The sequence below is a fragment of the Rattus norvegicus genome, chromosome 2, assembly GCF_036323735.1.
Source record: "Rattus norvegicus strain BN/NHsdMcwi chromosome 2, GRCr8, whole genome shotgun sequence".
NCBI lineage: Eukaryota > Metazoa > Chordata > Mammalia > Rodentia > Muridae > Rattus > Rattus norvegicus.
The window spans coordinates 59147458-59171833 of NC_086020.1; the positions used below are offsets into that span (position 1 = coordinate 59147458).

The following is a 24376-nucleotide window of genomic DNA, read 5'->3' on the forward strand; positions in this document are numbered from 1 at the left end:
AAACTGTCAGTGTCTAACAGCTGTGAGTTGACTATTAGCTACACAGTAGCTATGAAGCTAAATTATCCTAGAGCCTAAGATAGGGTTAGAGCCTTAGTCCTAGTATATATACGTGTGTGTATATACAATTTCTTATTCTATACTCCTTTCCTTGATTCTTAAAAATTTCTCAAGTAGCCGTGAGGTTTCCACAGAGAACTTATAAATCAAGGGGAAATTGCCACACACTAGATAACAGAAAAACAAAATCAAATCTTGTAGAGAAACTATTAAATCTTTAGAAGTAATGGGAACACAGTGTATAAACAATTAAAAACTGTACATGTTTCTAGAATATTTTAAAATTTAGCAAATATAAAAATTCACAATTGTTAGATATCCTGTTTCAAAAATGTCATTTATTTTTATTTAAGTAATATTTTGTGAATTTTTATTTTAATTTAGGAGAACCTATTATATGCTAATATATCAATGTCTCTAATATGATACTAAATGTTCCATATTCAGTATTTGGCTCTATAATAAAAGTAAGACAAGTCTATTAGAGAAACAGAAGAATTGCAAATTAAGAATTCAAAATATGGGTTGGGGATTTAGCTCAGTGGTAGAGTGCTTGCCTAGCAAGCAGAAGGCCCTGGGTTCGGTCCCCAGCTCCGAAAAAAAGAAAAAAGAAAAAAAAAAAAAAAGAAAAAAAAAAGAATTCAAAATATAAGTTTTTTCAAGTTATAATTTCTGCTTTATTCACTTCTGAATCTTAACAAAAGTTACAATATTTCTTAAGCAGTTACACAGTAAGAACCAACAGGGAAATAGAACTAGGATTTTCATTATAATTCTCACAAAGTTGATACTAAGTGTTAGAATATATATTTGAGTAAATGACACAGATTACCTGTCAGTGAGACTATGGCTAGCAAATGTGAATTCTAAATGAAGGCACTTAACTGCCTGCTGCATACAAGAAAGAAAAAAGCAAGACAGCACAAGTAGGGTGTGGTGTGCCCGCCTTTAACCCCAGCACTTAGGAGGCAGAAGCAGGCTGATCTCTACAAAGTGGGTTCTAAGACAGCCAGGACTGGTGCACAGAGAAACCCTGGTTTGAGAAACCAACAGAAAGCACTTATACTCACACTACATTTAGTGGTAAGGTACGGCTGCATAGTCATGGCATGTTTAACCATGAGTTGGGGTCTTATTTTGCTGAATAAGAACAAAGTGGTTATACATGCTACCAATCTTCCAGAATTTACACCTTTATTGTCTGAGTCTGGAAAAAAGAGAGAAGACAGCATTTGTACCAATGAGAATGTTAAATAATGCAGGTGACAGAGAATTAGGATCAATACGCAGTTACACATAACCATTCCAAGGAGGCTAGTTAGGAGATACTAACTCTGGTTCTTAAATAATACTGGTTTTTAGAGATGATTAGTAACAGTGAACATTAGTGGATATTAATTCACCAATGAAGTCTATGATTAGAGAAATAGGAAAAGAAAAAAAAATACATGTTGGAAATGGGATAAGCCTAAAGAAAAACAACAGTAAGCCCCGGGTAGGAGAAGAACGGCTATCTGCATTTCCCTTAGGTGCAAACTTGGCTAGGCAGTCGGTCCCTGGATGGAGAAACTGAGTCTACTGCTGCTCCTCATTGTATACATAAAAAAAAAAGAGGGAACTGTAATGGTAACAGTCCGTGCTTTTATGTAGAAATACCAATTATGACTTATGTAATTATTGATAACAGAAGATTTCAGATATGTGACTCATATACTGTAACTGACAATAAAAAATTAAATAATTTATATCAATCATTTCAATAAATTAAAAATTAAGATTAAGAAATATTTAAGATTAAATGAACATTAAGTATTAAGAGAATTTTATACAACTATAAAAAGTATTAGAAATACAGTATTATATTTTAAAAACATTGAAATAGTTAACAGAATTTCTTTGAAAGTTTTCTATAATTGAAAGAATACCAAATAGCTTTGTGATGCTATTTTAAAAAAATTGAGTCCTAGACTTCATTCTTATTTAATATATCTAAAAGTACATATTGAAAAATGTGTAGAAGAGATGAGATTTATACTTTAATTACAGTTTGATTTAGGTAATCTTAGAATATAATCTAAAATGAATTGTCAAATTTATATCATGAAAATCAAATTAGCCTTAAAAGTGATAATAACTAGTTATTAGGCAAGCATATCTAGAGGTAAAACTGACAAAAGAGCCAAAATATTTAAAAATAACATAAAATTAACTTAAAAATTAATATATAAAATATCTTACCAGCTAGAGATTCCTCATATTTAAGAATATGCTCAACTAGGTTATCAACAAGTTGAGTACAAGCTTTCTTCACAGGTTTATATGAGGAATCCTCTTCAGACTTCAACAACTATATATGTATGCACAGAAAAAAATTCAGGGAAATTATTCATCAGGCAGTAATAATAATGTGCATGCATTAAATGTCATTAAGCCTTTTCAAATTCTTAATATTAAAATACAAATAAAGCTAAAATATACAACATATTTAAAATATTCTTTAAATCAGTGAAAAGTTAACATTTTAGTATGAAATATGTGAGCTGCTGTATGCAGGGCCTGACACTGCAGAAACACAGGAAAAGTAACTTGTCTCTCTCATGCCAGCCAAGATCACAGAACACTGCCTGGTGCTAGCTTAATTATTTTAAATAATTAATACCTGTATCTGATTACACCGCAAGCTTTGCAATCATAAAACAAACGGCATAGTCTCTGGCAGATTTCTTCTGCTTGTTTGCCAAACTATTGAGAAACTGTGCTTAAAAATACCACGAAGACCAATGAGGATGAAGAGAAACCTATCTATAGTCAAAGGTAAAACCAACCCACTCTTACAATCACGGTCACTGGAGAAAAATGACTTAAGCTTTAACTGTTTTGCCAATAATGATTAACAATATTTCTAAAGATATTAAAAGAATATTGCATTTTATTCCTGTGGAGAGTTTTCCAGAGCTATCAGACATAACTTTCTGCAAAAATATAAACATTCTATCTCCACGTCTGACAGAATTGCAACAAGTCATGAGTGTCTCAGACGAGTGGAACAAAATCCAAAATTCAAATTTAGAAGTGCACAACTTTACTTTTGTACAAGAGGCATGGATAGGCAAGCATTTACAAAGCACTATGGTACTGGGCTGCCTGTTTTCTGAGTCTCTGCAAACAACTTACCATTCTTCTGTCTGTCTGTCTGTCTGTCTGTCTGTCTGTCTGTCTGTCCATCCATCCATCTACCTTTCATTTTACATGTGTGAGTGTGCACCAAGTGCATGTCTGGTACCCATGGAAGTCAGAAGTGTGTGTTGCTCTCTAGGAACTAGAGTTTTAGGCAGTCGTAAGTAGCCATGTGGGTATCAAACCTAGGTCCTCTTGGACACTGGCCAATGTTGGAGCATCCTTTTCTGGACATACATTCTTTTTAAAAACCTCTTTTGGGAGGCTATTCCTTTCCAACATGCCATGCAGCTGCTTATTAACCCCACTGCTGGACATGCACGGCTTCTATGTATCCTAACTCAAAAGCATGGCTTCCTTCCTTTCTGTTTTTTCCCCACTGGGAACAGGATCTGTCTATGCAGGTCTGCTTGTCCTCAAACTCAGAGATTCTTCTGCCTCAGTCCTGCTGTTTTTCTTTCAATTTTAATAAAATTGTCCTCAAGTTAAAAAAAAAAACTTTCCTGGATAATTAAAATGAGTGACAGCAACCACAACACTATGGAAAATTCATAGCATCATTACTCAACTAAAGGATAAATGTAAGACAGGCTCGATTTACCCAGCCTCAACTGTGAAGTAAAGTTCTCACTGACTCACTCTTAAGTGCAGCTACCAACATAATACTCTAGATTGGTTTGCTTGAGGTAATCACCAAAAATTGTTTGCTTTTTTTTTCTTTAAGACATCAGGTAAGTGCAAAACAATTTATTATAAATTTTGGTTCATGACTATCACTGCTGACTGGTTATGTGCCTTAATGTAATTATAAATAATAATCTGACTCTGACCTGGAACTCACTCTGTAGACCAGGCTGGCCTGAACTCTCAGAAATCTTCTGCCCCTGATTCTTGAATGCTGGGATTAAAGGCCTATACTACCATGATTAGTCTAGGAGGCTTTTTTTTTTCTTTTTAATTTCCAACTTCAACAAAGGTATTAATGTTTTGGGACTTGTGTTTTTATAAACACTATGCTATATGCTCACTTGGGCTGTTTCAGATAGCTAGAGTTTATGATTTCTCTGCGCTACAGCAGCGTTCTTGGCACACTATGAGCCACACAACCGCTTCTCTGTTAAAGATTAAGCCAGATCTTAGCGACATAAGCTCGTGTATGTGTTCTAATTCACAAGTACAATGTTTTCTTGAATATACACCTTATAATAGAAACACTGGGCCACAACACATACGCATTTTCAACTTTTTGAGAAAATACAATCAAATAATCTTTCCCAAGTGATTATGTAGGCTAAGACTCTTCTGTGGTATGACTAAGACTAGAAGTCTTCAGGATTTTAGAGTATATGCATATAGCACAGGGAGAGGCTTCAGCAAGGGACAGAGAGCTAAATATAATACTCATTTAAGTTTCATATATTCCTTAAATAAATTGGCTTGAAGTAATTTTAGTATGTCTGAATTTTGACTGTCAAAAAGAGATTAGGTGTGGAATTTTCTTTCTTTTTTAAATCCTGTTTTTTTTTAAGGCAGAGTTTCTATGTAGTTTTGCCTGTCCTGGAACTCGCTCTGTACAGCAGGCTGGCCTTGAATTCACAGAGATCTGTCTGTCTCTGCCTTTTCCTCCCAAATGCAGGGATTAAAGGTGTGTGTCACCTCTGCCAAATGTGTGGGTTTTTCAATCCGTGGAGTCAGCTTAGTGCTCAAATATTTCAAATTGGGGAATATTTCAGATTTTAGATTTCTAGAGTAGAAAGGTACAGTCCTAACTGTTACAGACACGATTTCTTTCTTAGAGTTATTTATTATTTAGTGTATAAGTATTTTGTATTTTGCCTGCACACACACACACAGACACACACACACACAGACACACACACAGACACACACACACACACACACACACACACACACACACACAAACCTGCATGTCTAGTGACCTCAGAGGTTAGAAGAGGTATCAGATTCCCTGATACTGGAATTACAGATGAGTATGAGCTATCATTTGGATACTGGGAATTGAACTCAGGTCTTCTGCAAGGGCAACAATTACTTTTTTTTTTTTTAAACTTTTTTTAAAATCTTTATTAACTTGAGTATTTCTTATTTACATTTCAATTGTTATTCCTCTTCCCACCAACATCCCCCTCCCCTTCTATATAGGCTTCCCCTCCCCATCCTCCCCCCCTTGTTGCCCTCCCCCCAACAGTCTAGTTCACTGGGGGTTCAGTCTTAGCAGGACCAAGGGCTTCCCCTTCCACTGGTGCTCTTACTAGGATATTCATTGCTACCTATGAGGTCAGAGTCCAGGGTCAGTCCATGTATATAGTCTTTAGGTAGTGGCTTAGTCCCTGGAAGCTCTGGTTGCTTGGCATTGTTGTACATATGGGGTCTTGAGCCCCTTCAAGCTCTTCCAGTCCTTTCTCTGATTCCATCAATGGGGGTCTGTTCTCAGTTCAGTGGTTTGCTGCTGGCATTCGTCTATGTATTTGCTGCAACAATTACTCTTAGTTCTCTCTTCAATCAGGGAATGATGGCCCAGGCCTTTAATCCCAGCACTCAGGAGGCAGAGGCAGGAATATATTGAGACCAGCCTGGTCTACAGAGTAACTTCTAGGACAGCCAGGGCTGCATGAGAAACCCTGTCTTGAAGAGCCAAACAAACGAACAAACAAACAAGCAAACTCTCTCATTTTGTATGTGTGTGTTTGGCATTTTATTAAACAGTCTTTCTAGGTAGCCTGTTGTACCTGAATTTAAGATATTTCTGTTTCAGCCATGCCATGTGGGGTGGGGCACGCTTTTAATCCCAGCATTCTGAAGGCTAATGCCAGCCTGACCTGTATATAGACTTCCAGGTCAGCAGGTGTACTTGGGGTAAAGGGACTTGTCTAACTCAACACTAGAATGCCTGGTCTGCACTCAGAAGGCTTCAGCTACAACTCCCAGCATTGCAATGGGAAACATGTCAAAGACTCTTAAAAATAGTGACAACACAGGACTGGCGAGGTGGCTCAGTGTTAAGGGCACTGTCTGCTCTTTCCAAGGACCTGGGTTTAATTCTCAGTACCCATGTGGCAGCTCACAACTGTCTGTAACCCCATTTCCAAGGGATCTGACACCCCACACCAACACACATCAAAACAAAGAAAGTTAAATAAAATTATTGAAAAACTAGTAAGAGCCCATCACAAACTAGAAAAGTAAATGCAACACCCATACAGGCAATAGTTACTCTCAACAACTAATGCTGAGGCCTTACTTCTGAAATGAAACTGAGCACCTGGCAAATACGAATAAGGGCCACCTTTTACACTGCTCAGTTGGCGAGTTTTGGGAAGTCGTATGATAAGTAACAAGTGACAGAAGGACTACAGGACTAAAGACTAGAAATGCAGATCGTGCTTGACTGTACATACTATAAACCAGAATAATAATACTCTTCTGTGGAAGTCTTTCAATCTTCAAAAATTGGTGCATGTGTGAATTTGAAACTATTTAATGTAGCACTTGGTCTTCCTAAGAAATTATATCCCGCATGATTACTGATTTACGAGAAATCAATTCAATACAGTTATAAATCTGACATTTGTTACATGGGACGCATGCTCTGTGTCTGACAGCATGGGAATGGTGGTGTGCTATGTAGTCTTGACTGAGACTCTCCCAGCAGCCCAGCAGGCACAAGGCTCATGCAGACATGGCTGCAGAGGGGCTGTCACTCTACCACGGGTATTTTATCAACACTCTGTGGCCTGGGGCTGCAGAGACAGCACAGAGGCTAGAGTACTTACTGCCTTCCTAAAAGACCCGGCTCAGCTCCCAGACCCTCAACCACCTAGGATACAGTGAGGAACCCAATGCTGTCCTCTGGCCTGTGCGTACACATGCATACATATAGACACACAGACACACACACACAATTTACAAGTCACAAGTAAGTGAAATTGCTGTAACTAAAGTAGGATCATACAAAAGCGGGAACTGACTGGACCATTAATTAAACAGGACTAAAAGTAAACACCAAAACTAAGTGTAACCATCATTAAGATACCATAGATCTGGCCATCTCTCTTTTGCTTCTAACTTGCCAATATATCAAACAGCAATATTTTGATTTTTCTATAGTAATCCTAAAAAGTAAGTTACCTCTTATTTAATAATTTCTCATAATCATTAGAAGAAACATGTGGTTTTTAAAGGTTTTTATAAATGACATGTCTTCTTTGGATTGTCTGACAAACTTTACTAGAAAGATTGTAAAACTGAATAATACAGAACTAGTTCTTTGATTTAGAAAAGAAATGCTGCCAAAAAAAACTCATAAGGAAGGAAAGAAAGAGAGAGAGAGAAACACAAGTTATAAAAAGATTCTAAGATATTAGATTGGAAAAAAGGCAAATACCACAAATATATTCAAAAGGATATTTTAAAATTTCAAAATAAGTAATATATCATTATATACTACCATACCAAAATGGTTAGGTTTGAAAAAGAGAAACAGTATTAAGTAATCTTAAAAGTATGCAGCAGGTGGAATTCTCACACATTACTGGTAAAAATGTAAAAGAATTTAGTTGTTTTAGACAAATACAGTTTAATAGTTACTAAGTTACCACATGACCCAACAGTCATTTTTGTTTGTTTATTGTTTGGTTTTTTGAGATAAGGTTTCTTGGTGTAGCCCTGGTAAACTGGAGGTATATAAAGTCTTACAAGATGTGGGAATCAGCTCAGTGGTAGAGCGCTTCTTTCCCATGCATGAGGTATACAGCTTGATCTCTAGCACTTAGTAAGTGAAAGGACAGAATGTATTCCTTAAATAAAACAAAAGTTCCCACTTCTCTCTCCACCCCAACCCCCTCCCCCCTGCAACACTCTCTCTCTCTCTCTCTCTCTGTTGTAAAAGGGCTGGAGGAAGGACAAATGAAGGAAGACTCAGGCAGAGGTAGAAGGACCACCCAACCTAAGAGTTTTGAGTGCAATCCTGAGGGAAAGTGAGATATTGCCTTCAAAAAAGTAAAAAGTAGGTCACAGTACTGGAGAACGAAGTCAGTGGGTAAGAGCACTTGCTGTGTACGGTTGAGGACTGTAGTTTAAATTCTGAACACAAATCAAAGTTGGGCATGGCTGTAGGTGTCTGTACCTCAGCGCTGGGTGTGGCAACAGGTGGATATTGGGAGCTTGCTGGCTCGCCAGCCTAGGCAAATTGGTGAATTTCAGATAGAGGGCGAGTCTCAAGAGGACAAGATAGAGACCGAAAGAGCACCTAACATTCTCTTCTAGATTCGACACATACATGCATACCTTTAAAGCACATATACTCCCTACCTCTTACACAGAGACTGGAGGGAAACGTGCTGGCAACTTTTAAAGATTGGAGAAGAACACTCTCAATTGAAAACTCCTGAAAGCACTACCTGTGGTTAAATTTTATACCACTAAAAGAAATTCCATGTATTTTGTAATATGCCAAATAATTATTTGTTTTATTTAATTCAATGTTATTTCTATATTTACTTATAGATCAGATGAGTAGTCATTAGTAAGATCAGTGGTTCTCAACTTGTGGATCAAGACCCCTTTGGGGTCACATATCATATATCTTGCATGTCAGAATTTATATTACTATTCATAATCTCAACAAAGTCATAGTTAAAGTATAAATGAATTTTATGGTTTGACATTGCCATATGTTAAAATATGAGGAAATATATTAAAGGGTTGCAGCATTAGGAAGGATAAGAACTACTATTCTAGATTAAAGGGATAAAAAAAATCTGAAAATATAGCTAGAATTTCAATTAGTAATTCTGAAAACTTATCTTAGTAGCCAAGTGGATAAATGATTCAGTAACAAAATTAAAAGACATAGCTTGGGGTTGGGGATTTAGCTCAGTTGTAGAGCGCTTGCCTAGCGAGCACAAGGCCCTGGGTTCGGTCCCCAGCTCCAAAAAAAAAAATAGCTTAACACACTGAAATAAATTTCGCCTACTAAAACACAAATATTTAAGAAAGAACTGAAAAGTTTTTAAAATGATAGACCCTTTATTAAATTTCATGCTATCAAAATTATACTCACATTTTGAAGGAGTTGCTCAAACCAGTCATATCCAGTATCTCTACATGCTGCAACCTACGGTGAAAAGGTAATAAAACTATTAAAATAAGGAAGGCATTTATAATACCATTTTTAAAGACTTGAAGAGGTTACATTGTGTTACATATACACAAGTAATAACAAGGAAAAAAAGAGGTCATGAATTTCAGCAAGGGGGGTATATAGGAGGGTTTGGAGGAAGAAAAAGGGAGAAATGTTGGAATTGTATTATATCTCAAAAATTAAAACAAAAGGCAACTATTTTAAAACAGGTATTATAGTTATGCTGTAGTATGAAGTATATGTATACTTTTTTAAATTGAAAGGTTATACTTAAACTATTTTTTTCAGTAACTCAAATACTTGTCAATATGAAAAACATTAAAGAAATCAGTTTACTATTAAAACTGATACAGTACCAAATTATAGAAACAATAACATGACATTTTCTATTAGAAAAATCTGTAAGGTTTCAAACAATGAAAAAAATGTTTTGTCTCTTCACCCTCTAGATCGAAGATTTATTGGTACTGTGAAAATGGAGAACCATGCAACTAAGTATATATAAAAACTGCTAATATTCAACAAATAGGAAGCATTCTGGATCAGCAAATTATAGCTTATTTATGTATAATTAAAAAAATGATTCTCTTGTTTTTCTTTTCTGTTTTCAATTATGAAAGAATAGGAAAACAACAATATTAATACTTATTTATAGACATGAGTATCAAGAAATTAGCCATGTGAACCATTCCCCTTTTACTTGAGCCCCAGAAGTCCCAGAAATACAAGGGAAGCAGTACTGAGTGGCAGGCTCAGCACGTCACCATGGCAACGCATCAGCTGCCTTGCATTCACAGTGACCACACCCTTGTCCGACCTTCTTACCACATCAGTGATGTTTAAAATTTTCCTTGTCATTGCTTCTTTGTCATTATGTGGAGTTGGAGTAAACCAGAGCTTCTGGAATGTTTCATTTACTAATTTCTAGAAGAAGACAAAGAAACCCAATCAATTACTAACAAAGATCGCAAACTTTTAATTAATTGTAAATTCCCATTAAAGCCCAACACAAAGCTAGTTATTAAAAAAGAAAAGTTTAAGTTAATTAAAAATTTTCTTGTGATTAAAACAACAGATTTCACTAATTATAAATTCTGTCTAATGGGTTGAGATTTCAAATAGAGGATGAGTAAAACTATGTTTAGCCTATAGCTTATGCAGAAAATACTTTTAAAATAAAAAATGTGTCTGTTGTGTGCATGTGTTATGTGCGTCACCTGTGTGCAGTGCCTGCAGGAGCCAGAGGAGGCGCTGGATCCGTTAGGGCTGGAGTGAGTGCAGGTGGTTGTGAGCCACCTGTGTGGGCGCTGGAATCTGAACCTGGGTTCTCTCTCTGCAAGACCAGCAAGCACAGCCCCTGACTTGTTTTTGATCAGACTAAAACCACTGTTACGGCTGTGTGCGCACGCGCATGCGCGCATCCGTGAATGCACATAAGAGACAACAGGATATCCAGGTGTCAACCTCTATCACTTTCCACCTAGCTGTCTTGAGACAGGATCTCCCACTCAACTGGAAGCTTGCGGTTTTGGTAGGGTTGGCTAGCCAGAGAGGCCTTTGAAATCTGCCTGCCCCCACCTGCCCAATGCTAGAGGTAAGGCACATGCAGCCGCATCCAGCTTTTTATGTGGATGCTGGAGATATGAACTCAGGTTTTCATGCTTGTAAAAAATTGCTCCTACCCACTATCTACATAGCTCCCTTTTATTCCTTTAAAGGGAGGAACTTGTGTGGGATCAACTTAACAGAAGCTAAAGTTATTTGAGCAGAGAAAACTCAATTAAAATCAGTTCTGGGTTCTCTAAGAAAGCAGACTGGGCAAGCCAGATGGAGCAAGCCAGTAAGCAGTACCAGTAAGCATTAGCTGCCGCCGCCTCTAGGTTCCTGCCCTGCTTGGGTTCCTGTCCTGATTTCTTCCAATGCTGAACAGTGAGGCGAACGGTAAGCCAAACAAACTCTCTTCACTGCAAAGTTCCTTTGCTCATGGTATTTTTTCATGGCAATAGCAACCCTAATTATGACAGAAATTGGTACCAGCAGAGTGGGTCACTGTTGTCATAGATCTGACCATGTTCTTTGTGGGAAGATTGTGGAAGGACTGTAGAACTTTGGGCAAGAAAAACCATTGGTGAGCTGTTCTATGGGAGCTTGGTAGAATGTTGGGAGCAATGCAGAAAAAGGAGGCCTGACTTGTGAAATTTCAAAAGGAATTTGAGGGTTTCTTAATGACTCTATCAGAGATGCTTGCTATTTTGAGCTAAGAATTTGTGGTTCTGGTTAGCTAGGGCTGGAGAATACGCTGTGAGTAACAAAACATAAGAAACACTAACGAAAAACTGCTTTACTGTGACAACTGATGTTGGTCACTTGGAGCTGACAAACTGGTGGTTAATAAGCAGAGGCCAGCACCACTCAGGTGAAATCTTTTGCTAAGTGTTTGCTCAGAGTCAGCATAAAGAAGCTGTATTCAGAGGTAGCCAAGGTTGTAACTTTGTGCTAGCACCCAAACTTGGTCATGTCTCCCAGGTGGTACTTGTTTTGAAGGCAAAAAGGGGTCATGGAGAGCAGCTGAGGTTTGGCACTACAGGAAGCCAAGGGAGGCCACTTGTGAAGGTGTAGCCAGAGTAGCAGTGGAAGCCCCAGGACTGAAGGGATCATGGAGAGAAGCTGAGGCTTTGCATCATGGAGAGAGCCTATTGGTGAAAGTGAGCCCAGGTGCAATAGAAGATGCCTGCATTTTGAAGATGCCAACACCACGGGAGGACTGTCAGAAACAGCAGCAGCTGTGTGTGGAGTGGACCCAGCCTGAGTCAAGAACACAAGCTGTGTGGTTCCCAGACTGTGGAACCTGAGAAGTGACCCAGGCCCTTTGGAGGAGTCTGGAAGATTGTGAGTCCTAAATACCAGACATTGAGTGATTACACTGTTGGAATATGGTTTTACATTTATCTGATTGTCACTGTGTCCTCATTTTTTCCTCTCGAAATAGAAGTCTTTAACTTAATTTTGATTTTATAGTAGCCCATACTTGAGAGACTTTCTACTTTAAAAGACTTTAACATGTTTGAATTTGTAATACCGTGGGACTTTTAAGTTTGTAAAATGTTTCCTATTATGATGTTTATATTAATGTTAGATCTTGAGGATGAACAAGAAAAGTTGTGACTTTGTAGTGATTTGTTTGTGTGTCAAGCTGACAAGGGGTCAGTTATACAGGACAATTTTATGTCAACCAGAACCAGCTAAGGTCATCTGAGAGAAGGGAACTTCAAATGAGAAAATGCCCTACAGGCTGTAGGCAAGTCTGTAACTGAAAATCAAGAACATTCTATTTAAAAATCAAGATAATTTCAATCTGGTAATAATTTTGGATAAAATACAGTCACTACAGTTAAATAAGTATTGTAATGGTTGAATATGTTGGAAAAGACCACATTTTAGTAATATAAAATTTAGAAACAAAATAAAAAAGATTCGATAAACACCTAAATAATTTTAACAGTAATAAAAAAGAAATCCCATATGATCAGAGTTTCATCTTACCTTAATGCCCTCTTCATCATTGACTCTCCGAATCATCTTTACACACATTTCTGTAATTTTTGGAAATGTTGGTTGTTCAATACAGATGTCTCTTAAAATCTTTATTACTCTTTTCCTGACACTGATACCAGTATCCTAAGAACAAAATGCATTTTCAAATGTTAGGAGTGCGAAATTTGACAAAATAGTGTTAACAATGTTTCCCAAGCATTATCCCCCCTATCTGTTAGTGAAACTGTGATGTAACCTATAAAAACCCTATAACCTGTGGACCTACACTTAGTAATGAGTGTGAGACCACAGGGTAAGTTTGCTGCAGTAACCGGGGTGGTAAACTTTTAGAACCGTGTCTGGTACTTCAAGGCATACGAAGCAGCATCTGTGATGTAGAGAACAAGTGCTTACGCTAAGTCAAGTAAACCTTTTACAAACTACTCCTGTACCACACTAACGGCAATGACAAAATTTGTCACTGCAGCACTACAGAACATACTGTATACTTCTATAAAAAAATCAATATGTTTAAAGTGGGTGGGGTGCCTGCTGTGGAAGCAATTTGTAGACAGACAGATACATACACACACTGCAAAGTCAATATAACTACTCTAGGGTCTTGATCAAAACAGTTATCATACAAAATTACTATTAATTAGTGATTATAAACTGGTATAAGAATAATTGAAAAATGGATCTGACTTTAACCAACACTGGGCTTTATAATACTGAGTTTGCCTCTTCAAAGCATAACCTTTTTTAGAGTGGTGCTACAGTTCACAGATTAAATAATATAAATAATTCACATTTATACATTTTAGATTAAATTATCAATTTTAGGTTAAATTTAAGATAAATAAGGTGTGACATTTAAGGTAAATTACGTATTCATAAACTACTATAGAAGAAGCATACCAATATTCTTTCAATCAGCATATCATAATACTGCTCAGCAAGCTGAGGTCGACAAAGGACAAATCGACCTAGTAATTCCACGGCTGCCTCTCGAACACTAGTGGAGTTATCCATTAATCGCCCATGAACTCCGCGCTGCATGTCAAGCTAAAGAAGAGGGAGAGAAATGACATTTATAGCAGCGGAGATGATCTTCAAATATAAATAGAAAAGTAAAATAGACTATTTTTATTATTACCCTTGCTAGAATACTGGGGTCTACAGCAACAACCTCAGACAAACACTTCATGGCTTTTGTTCGAACGGCAATTGCATTTTCACCGAGAACTCGTAGTATCTGCCAGGCAAACATTAACATGCTCATAAATTTTAAAATAAGTAAAATTTAACACAATACAGCATGAAAATACATAAAAGAACCAAATATACTACTTACTCCTCTGTGTGAGTGTGTGTGTGTGTGTGTGTGAGAGAGAGAGACAAAGAGAGAGAGAGAGAGAGAGAGAGAGAGAGAGAGAGAGAGAGAGAGAGAGAAACTATCATCTTACTGGTCCAAAATCTTAAGTTAGACCAGTACACATAGAAAGGTATTCTATATTTTCGTTTTTTCCTTTATTTCAGTATTCTCAACTAAACATACATACACATTTATGTGTATGAGCTTCACTAAAATCTTATGTGTAACTTTTATTAAAGACAGTATTATTCGCTATGACTTGATAAACATTGATTTTCATAGTGGCATACAAACACATGTCCATTTGTTTGTACAAAGTCAGTATGCAGAGGGCAGACATAGCTAAAACCATGTGAATGAGGAACAGAGACAAATGCTGCTTCCACAGCCCATTGACACTACCCTCAAAAAAAGGTCACACCTAGTCCACCATCTCCAAAAGTAACCAAAATAAAGTAAAAATCAATCAGATCAATCAATTACCTGTGTCAAATAAATATCAAAGCTCTGGGCAAACGGCCTCATAGAGGCCAAATATCGAACAATCAAGCACGCATCATCATAGTCCACAGTATCAGAGTTCATCCTACAACAGAGAGCACTGTAACTGGATATGTTCTTTTAAATGGACATCTATGCTTCATATATCTCTGACCCATTTTCCCTGCATCTTACTTTAATGTGCTGAACTGAGAAGGTGTGGTTTTGATAATGCTTCTCAGAAACCTTTTCCGGCTCTCGGCTCGATGCATTATCTGACCAGTTGTCTCAATTTCTTTTGCATGATGCGCCCCATCAGATGATTCTTCATCTTTTTGTGATTTCATTGCTTTTTCTGTTTCCAGAGTTGTGTCACGGAACCACTGGGCTATATAGAATTTACGAGAAAACTGGAAAGACATTAGATAAGTTTGAGTTGATGAAATTAATACCATTTCTAATCAATCAGGAATAGAAGTACTGTAGTTTTCTTTAAAACAACCTCTATCAGACAGAAGCAGATTTAAAAGATAATTCCAGATAAAATTCTGAAATAGCCTGTATTACAGAATTTTTTTCCTTTTTAACATTTAACTATAAAACTAACTCAATAAAAATGATTGTATCAAATATAGATAGAGTACTACTATCAACTACTTGAGGTAGACAGTCACATGACTCAGTAAGATTTGGTGGGAAGGCCAGTGGGAAAGCTTAGGACAAATGAGTAAAATAGTGAAGGTAAAAGACCCCCAACTGTTTTCAACTCTCATCTGTACAATATTGGCACATTAAAACAGGTCAGCACTGAAGCACTTCTGTGTATCTAAGTCTACAGATTATGTGGAGTATTTATCAACTTTACGTCAGGCCTACAAAATGGACAAATTGTATACATGGCCTAGTGTATTCTGGATATGTCACTTAATTTTCGAAGAATTGCATATACACACATATATGGATTTAACAGCTTCTTTGTATGTGCTCATGGATCACCTTCAACACTGAGTGACCTATACTCATTTTTAAGATTGGCTTAGATTTAGAGATAATCTATAAGCCATATGGTGGTGGTACATGCCTTTAATCCTAGTATTTAGAAGGCGGAGACAGGCAGAACTCTGAGTTCAGCCTGGTCTACAAAGTGAGTTCCTGGACAGTCAGGGCTACACAGAGAAACCTTGTCTTGAGAATCCAAAAGCAAACCAAAACCAACCAACCAAACAAAAAAAAATGCATAAAAAGATTTCCAAATATTTAATTTTCTCTTTCCCCATTTCACTTTTAGAACACAATTTAAGTTAAAGGCAACATGAATCTCACCACCAGTGAAGGGTCAGTCTCAGTGTTCTCATCCAAATAATCAAGCAATGCCTTCTGCAGCTGCTGGATTTCATCTTCTCCTCCAGACACCTAAAGCACAACAGCAGCAGCCACAAAGTCACCGGCGGCGCATTTGTTACTGGCCCCGCCCACTTCTGAGATGTGCTCCACTATGTCTGCCTTCCAATTTGTGAACCTCTGCCCTAGCCTTCCAAAAGACGGAATTACAGATTGATAAGCACAGATCTGCTGGCATGCTTTAACAGGCTATGTAAACGTAAATCCATACCCGATGGGGAGAAATGAGCAAAACACAAGTGTAGCTATTGTAAGGAGTAAAAAGCCTGGGTTCTGAGAAACAGAACCTGCTGCCTGAGCCTGGCTGTGTGAACTACACTAGCTTTAAAGTCTGCAAGTGGCGGATGTAAAGATGATCACAAGTATGTTCTACCCTGGCCCTGGTACGGAATTTACATTTAAAAAAAAATCACCTTTTTTCCTGAGACAGGACCCACATAATGAAGCACTGTTTTGAACTCATTGTTTATTTTATACATTGTGAATATACACCAAAAGTTTAATCTAGTAAATGAGAAATGTTAACAGCTATACTGACATGCACTATACAGTTCAGGCGGTTTTATAATTACTATGGAAATAAAAATTAAGGTGAAGAAAGGGAGTGTATTTGTGGGCTCTGGAAATTTAATTGAGTTTGCTTAGTGTGGATTCTGGGGATCTGAATTCAGGTCCCAACATTTGTGTGGTACTTTAACTGAGCTATCTCCACAGCACTGTTCCAACTGTTCTTTGAAGACTTTATTTCAAATTATATATACACTTTACACATTTACTTTTAGCTTCTCATCTGTGGGATCATTTATTTCTTCAAGGAATCCTAGTCCTAATAAATGATAGTAACTAATAAATGATAGTAAGAAAACACCTGAACTGACTTCTAGCATCCACATGCTCATGCACACATGCACCTCACACCCATGTACACATACATCTCAAACAACAAAAACATACACCTACTCTCCTGTGCCACTAACACCCAAAATATAGGGAACATGACAAAAAGACAGAAAAGTTAGCTCAAAAGGCACTTCACTAGTCAAATATAAGGACAATTTAATCATTAAAATAATGAGTTGGGGAGATGGCGCAGTGGTTAAAAGTGCTTGCTGCTCTATCAGAGGACTGGAGTCTGGATCCCAGAACCCACATTCAGTGGCTCACAAGCGATACCAACTCCAGCTCCAAGGGGATCCAATAGACCTTTCTGGTCTCCATGGACACCCGCTATATATGTAAACATATATGCACTCACACAAATAAGTGAAATAAAACATATTTCCAAAAAAGAGATACTGATGGAGCATAATCTAAGTATTATATTCACTGGTAATATAGTAATGGTAAGCTTTTACTTTTGACAGTGTATTATAAAGTGTATGTGCCAATTCTTATATGCCAAATATATACCAAGCAGCACTCAAAATTTAGCAGACTACATAGCAAGTTTGAAACCAATCTGGATTACATGAGACCCTGTCTCTTTCTCCCACGCCAAAAGCAAACAAGCAACTATTTATATATTAATTTAAATCCTTTATTTCAATACCTGTTTTAAAATTCGTTCTATAGACCCTTGATCCATCTTGCTGGTAACAGCATCTTTTCTCAGCCGTGCAGCAACAGTCCCAAGGTAATCAAGAGATGCCACTCTTAAAGCCATTTCTGTTGACTTATTACTGAACTGATGAACCTAAACATCACAGACGAGGTATTACTGATTAAGAACTTCTAAAGACTAAAATTTTGTTGCCTACAAATCATTATCATAGTTTCAGGATAGTACTATTTTTCAAGTTCATAAAATGTTTCTAAAGTTTTGAGACAATTTATATCACACAACTCCAAATATACTTTAAAATGAGAAAAGAAATCACAGTATCTTTCCATTCCTTATACTGTACTATGAGGACTTAAAAAGATGTTCTTACTAGTCAAGTTTCATGCTTTCAAATGCGTAACTGCAATAACTCAGGGCTCATAGTTGAGATGTTTTAAAGCAACAATGTAACAAATATAAGCTCCCACCCCCATAAAATTATCTTAAAAATCACTGCCATTATATATGTAATTAAATCAAAGTGCTAAAATTCACATTTTTGCTTTCTACAGATAGATGGTATAATGTACAGTTATACACATGCAAAAATAGATGCAATGTTCATGTTCTTACACATTTTTAAAGAATTCATCATCTGTGAATCAGAGTATATCCTCATTATGTTGTCTTCTAGTAATTAATAATCTTTAAATGCTATACTCTTACCAACAGTCTCCCTAACAAACTAAGGAGTAGTTCAGCAGCTGGCCACTCGGGCTTATTGACTGTTGAAAGAAGGTCTTGAACAAAATTTTCAAAAAGTGGTCTGTAATCTTCTTCACCTTGTTTACTACCACATCTAGTCAAAGAAAAACAATGAAAAAGATGTTCATTTTCATAATATGTGGAATTAGTTAAATAGATTCCCCTGCTTCTGTATCTAGTAACAAACTATATTGAGTGCGTTAAATTAAATGAGGTCTTAAAAAAATCTCTTTCTTCAATTGCATTTTCTATGAATTATAAGAAATATTAACCGTTATTATCATATTAACTGATTTTACCCTCTAGAAGTTCTAATTTTTTTTTTTTTTTTTTTTTTTATTAACTTGAGTATTCCTTATATACATTTCGAGTGTTATTCCCTTTCCCGGTTTCCGGGCAAACATCCCCCTCCCCCCTCCCCTTCCTTATGGGTGTTCCCCTCCCAACCCTCCCCCCATTGCCGCCCTCCCCCCATAGACTAGTTCACTGGGGGTTCAGTCTTAGCAGGACCCAGGGCTTCCCCTTCCACTGGTGCTCTTACTAGGATATTCATTGCTACCTATGAGGTCAGAGTCCAGGGTCAGTCCATGTATAGTCTTTAGGTAGTGGCTTAGTCCCTGGAAGCTCTGGTTGCTTGGCATTGTTGTACTTTTGGGGTCTCGAGCCCCTTCAAGCTCTTCCAGTTCTTTCTCTGATTCCTTCAGTAGGGGACCTATTCTTAGAAGTTCTAATTCTTAACAAGTATTTTTTTGTACAATTATCATTAAGTCTCATGAACCTTGAGTAGCCTCTTTGTTTTACAAGCAGAATGTCTCAGAATTTTGTAAACAAAAATTCTAAAAATCCAACAATGAAATACTTAAATTTTGGGGGTTTAACAGAAGCAAATTCACATATTTTTAGATTTTTAAATCTCTTCCTTATTTTAAAGGCCAAGTTTATTCGAGGCTCTGGTAATGGCAACAAACTTGATTGATCTTCTTCCACAGAGACCATTCCACACTGTGGAAAATAAAACCACGCTGTTGACCTTTACTCACTTTTTAAGGAAGATGGAAAGAAAGTTTTGGGCTGTTCTCATAGCTGTTTCATAAGAGTTAGTAATGACAACATCCTGATCAACCTAGAATGAGAAAAACAAGTTTGTAAAGTGTGATGGTTTGCATATGTTTGGCCCAGAGAGTGGCACTATTAGAAGGTATTGCCCTGTTGAAGTAGGTGTGTCACAGTGGGCATGGGATTTAAGACCCTCCTCCTAGCTGTCTGAAAGCCAGTATTCTGCTAGCAGCTTTCAGATGAAGATGTAGAACTCTCAGCTCCTCCTGTACCATGCCTGTCTGGATGCTACCATGTTCCCACCTTGACAAGAATGGACTGACATTCTGAACCTGTAAGCCAGCCTCAATTAAATGTTGTCCTTTGTAAGACTTGTCTTGGTTATGGTGTCTGTTCACAGCAGTAAAACCTTAACTAAGACATAAAGATAGAAGAAATAATGGATAGTTGAGGCCAGTTGCTACTGCCATGCATTACTGAACAGAGGCAATACATTTAAGTATTTAAGATATTCTTTTATACAAAATGGGAAAAGCCATAGATGGCATACTATAAATATGCTAAAACATTACAAATACTTAGAAACATTGGTAGAGTTCAAGTTTATTGAAAATAATGAAAATGTAATTAATAAATATACTACCAGTAGTTTTCTTAATCATGATCTATATCAGAACAAGAAGCAATGGAGTCAAAGTACAAAAACTTTTTTAGAATTGGAGATATATAGTTTAGTGTTAGAATATTAATAAGTGCCCTAGCTAAAACAGATATATGTAATTCAACCACCAAAGAATATTCTAACTTCAAACTTTATGAAACCACTATAGCATAAACAAAAATGTGAAACTTTCAGTAGAAATTTAAAGATTAAGATTTACTAAAAAAAATCAGTCCACAGCTGCAGAAAGTGTGATAAATACAAAAAGAGCATGGCAGAGTTTTACAGTGACTTGCAATGGAACTGTCACCAAGGTGAAAATGTGATGGCCTCTAGTAAAGTTATGTTTCCCAGAACAACTTTGCTTCTAAGCACTTTAAAGAGACTCTTAGTTTTATGTTATGATGGAATTGTTGTGTGTCAACTCAAGGCAAAAAGAATCTGACAAAAAACGTTGAGGTTAGCGGTTGAGGTTTGGTTTGATGCTGTGCACTGTATGCTAAATTCTGGATCCAAAGGTCTAGCTGCCTAGGAGTGAATTCTCACGTTTACCAGTTTTAGCAGTGCAAATTTTTTCCTCAGTTTAATTATGTGCATTAATACATGTATGCCTACTCTAATATTTACTCTGACATTCATTTCCCCATTGAGTTTTACAGCTGTCATAAGGAGCTGCTGGGTGTTGTTATGACTTATGTGTTTAATAGTGTACAAGAGTCAGAACCAGAACTCATTTAAGAATTTCAGTTTCAGAATTACAGACAATACTGGTGACTACAATCATTAAAGTACAGAGTACTGTAACTAAAGTAAACTAGTTCCTTACCTTTTTGTTGGAGTCTTCTTCTGAGTTAGGATCCTTCTCTGATGATGGTAAGTGAACGACACACTGAATAAGCTGTAAAACTAGTGCTGTAACCATCTGAATATACATGGGCTCTCCATCCACATCACTACTGTTTAACCTTCAGTGGGGAAGAGACAACCCAAGTCACAGAGTACACAAATAATCACACACTATATGACCCGTTACCACCTGAAACCTCCAAGATGACTTTGCTTTATATACATCATATATATATATATGGATGTCAGTGTGGGGTGTCAGATTCCCTGCAACTGGAGTAACAGCCGTGAGCTGCAATATGGGTGTTGGGAATTGAACCTAGGTCTTCTGGAAAAGTAGCCAGTGCTCTTAATCACTGAGCCATCTCTCCACCCCCAAGTATAATTTTTAAAATCGGTTTGAAAAACAAAAACACTGAATGAAACCTATTCATGAGATGAAAAAACACAGTACTTAATAAAAAATTTTCTATTTTTATGCACTGTATATAAAAACTTAAAGAATTATTGAATAAATTATAATAATAAAAGTCTGAGGTTTTCCAAATACCCACGTACTTTGGTCCACATCTACTGAGTAGGGTAGTGATCTGGTATTAAAACCACCTACGTGGATGTCTATGCGTAGAATGACAATGTCTTGTTTAGAGTAAGGCTGGTCTAGAACTTGCCTCGTAGAACTTACTAGCTCTGAAATTGTAGCAATACTCCTTGTCTGCCTCCCAGATGCTGGGATTACAGGCATGCACTACCATACATGGCCCTAGTTAACTTAAAACAACAAATATACTTATTTATTAATTCAGCACTGTTTGTGCATGTGTGCACCTGCTACTGTGCAATGTGACATTCAGAGAACAACTTTCAGGGAATCAGTTCTCTCATTCCAACATGTGGGTTCCGGTGTCTAAATTCAGATCATCATGCTTGGCGACAAGGGCTTTACCCACTGAGGAATCTTTAAATTCCTCAATTATCTGTGCTAGAGGATGAGGTCAGTGATTAAACTCAATTTCCAAATGTTTTAGTTTATAGACACTGTAGAAGTGTAAGAATTCATTTGTATGTTGAGCACTTTTCCTCAGTTAACAGATGCTTATCAATGCACACCTAGTTCAAATTATAATTTTATAAAATTAATTAAAAAACCCTATATACTAGGCCAATGCATATAATCATCAGGAATGATGATTACCTATGATAACTGACAATAAAATTGATTACAGCAGTGAATAGCTCATTTATGAACGTGCTTAGTGATCAAATAGTATTTAATCTGTGTCTATTCTCTGTTATTCTTTCTTTAAGAAAAGATTTATTTTTATGTGTGCTGGTATTTGTGTTTTGCCTGAATGTATACCATGTGCATGCCTGGTGCCCCTAGAGACTTTATCTATGTATAGGTGTTTTGTGTGCATACATATCTGCATTTCATGTGCATGGCTGGTGCCTTGCAGAGGCCAGGAGGGTGTTGTATCCTCTAAAACCAGAGTCACAGACACTTGTGAGCTACCATGTGGAAATCAAATGTGGAATCCTTCTCTGGAAGAGTAGTCAATGCTATTAACTTCTAAGCCATTATCTACGTCCTTCTACATTATTTTTAAAGCCATATTCAGCTCTCTAAAATATTACTGAATAGCTTAACATTGTCTAAAAGATTAAATCCAACTTTCTTATCATAGTTCACAAAATCAATTTAAAATTGTCTTAAGTCTTTTGAACCACGTTTTCTTATGCTTTTCTTGTAGTTCATTTTGATCTCTAGTGCTTAGAAATGTTTCTGTTGTTGCAGATAAAAGGAGAGATTTCTACTGGCTTAGGAATGCTACTAAGCACATGTAAAGCACAGGAAGGCCCTGGGCATGAAGGCATTAACTGGTCCAAATGTTGATGGTGCTTAAGCTGCCACAGGTGTTTTTATTTCAGGACCAATGAATATCATTCAGTCCCCTAAAGATGCTATATTATTTCACATATCCAAGCTATCTATGGAGTACTTTTTTTGTATAAACATCCAAAGATAAACCAGTCAGGAATAAAAAGTAAGTATATGACAGTTCAAATGTAACATTCTTCGAGGAAGTCACAGTCTATCATAGTTACCTGAAATTCCTTAAACTTCTCTTGCTAGTTGGTAATCTTGCAAGTGATGTAAAAATTTCTTCCAATATTAACTGCCTATGCTTTTCATATCTTGAAAATACCTGTTTAGTAATTACAAAATTACAAATTAAAAATTATTATGGCAGAAAACAAAACAAAAATAGTATCATGAATGAATAAGGATTTGTATTATTTGAAGAGAAGCCAGAGTATACATGGTATTCAGAATTAAAATGTTTTCAACAAGTTAAGCAATAATGACCTAAAGAAATACACTCAAATTTTGTTATTAATTTTCCAAAGTGAGAGTCTACAGTTTTGTTTAGAGAGACAGGATACTTTGGATAGGAAAATATGACAAGATTTAAAAGATGTTAAATCATCACGTTTTTTACATTAAAAAGTAAGTTTTTCAAAAGAAAGGAAAACATAATCAATGAAGGCAAATCCTCAGTTAATGAAATCTAATAGGGCTAAAGTAATCCTTCTGGTGAAACAGACCTAGTGGAGAACAGGCATCTATCACAATTCTTAGCAGTGTGGGCAAGTGGTGACAGTCTTGTTTCATTTGTAGGTGGCTGGGATTATGAACTGGGTATACTTACTGCGGTGACTAACTTAATGGCACACAACTGTAGCTCACTGACATTTTCCACAAAAAATGGTGTTATTCCCATTGAGGAAACCTGAAATTCAAGATTAATTATTTAGTGTCTCTAAATGACTTCGGTAACATTGCACCTTACTATATTCTAACATTCCTTCTTCAAAACTCTCAGAGCATTTTCTTTTCTGTGACCTCACATTAGCACCTATTTCCTTCTACAGTCTCCTCATTCACATTAAATCATTTGCTTCAGTTGCCATTTCTCTAGTCTCTACACTTTAAACTGAACACCATGGGATTTAAAGAAAAAACATTTTGTTTTCACGGTTGACAATATTCCAACATCTTAAATATTAGTTTATTTTTTAATAGAAACTAGAACTTGGAATTTATATGGTATTCTCCCCTCTTCAGCTCAGAATGCTTCTTTAATAATTGGACTCTATTTTCTTCAACTTACACAGAACATGCTCTGAGTGGGTACACTGTGTTGGTATTATTGAGTAAACACAATTATACAGGACTCAAGATTTCTTGTGTCTAAAAATTTACGAAATGCTTCAAAACAAACAAAAAAACAAACAAAAACAAGACCTGACACTGAA

At 36.6% G+C, this 24376-nt stretch overlaps 1 protein-coding gene across 7 annotated transcripts in view; it reads right to left on the reverse strand.

Moving 5' to 3' along the window:
* The window catches only part of Nipbl (NIPBL, cohesin loading factor), a 188166-nt gene that overhangs the window by 20782 nt on the left and 143008 nt on the right, over nt 1–24376 (reverse strand). For all 7 annotated transcript variants that reach the window (XR_010063589.1, NM_001427697.1, NM_001427698.1 and 4 more), the window contains 16 exons: nt 23770–23850; nt 23165–23265; nt 21039–21177; nt 19536–19618; nt 18457–18589; nt 17740–17883; nt 16113–16202; nt 14985–15199; nt 14793–14895; nt 14091–14189; nt 13853–13999; nt 12944–13078; nt 10226–10324; nt 9320–9373; nt 2299–2407; nt 1131–1267 (listed from right to left, as the gene is read on the reverse strand). Coding sequence is in view for 6 of the 7 variants with exons in the window: in NM_001427697.1 (NP_001414626.1) it covers nt 1131–1267; nt 2299–2407; nt 9320–9373; nt 10226–10324; nt 12944–13078; nt 13853–13999; nt 14091–14189; nt 14793–14895; nt 14985–15199; nt 16113–16202; nt 17740–17883; nt 18457–18589; nt 19536–19618; nt 21039–21177; nt 23165–23265; nt 23770–23850 (1869 nt within the window). In the remaining variant the exon portion in view is untranslated. The remainder of the gene's footprint in view (nt 1–1130; nt 1268–2298; nt 2408–9319; nt 9374–10225; nt 10325–12943; nt 13079–13852; nt 14000–14090; nt 14190–14792; nt 14896–14984; nt 15200–16112; nt 16203–17739; nt 17884–18456; nt 18590–19535; nt 19619–21038; nt 21178–23164; nt 23266–23769; nt 23851–24376) is intronic.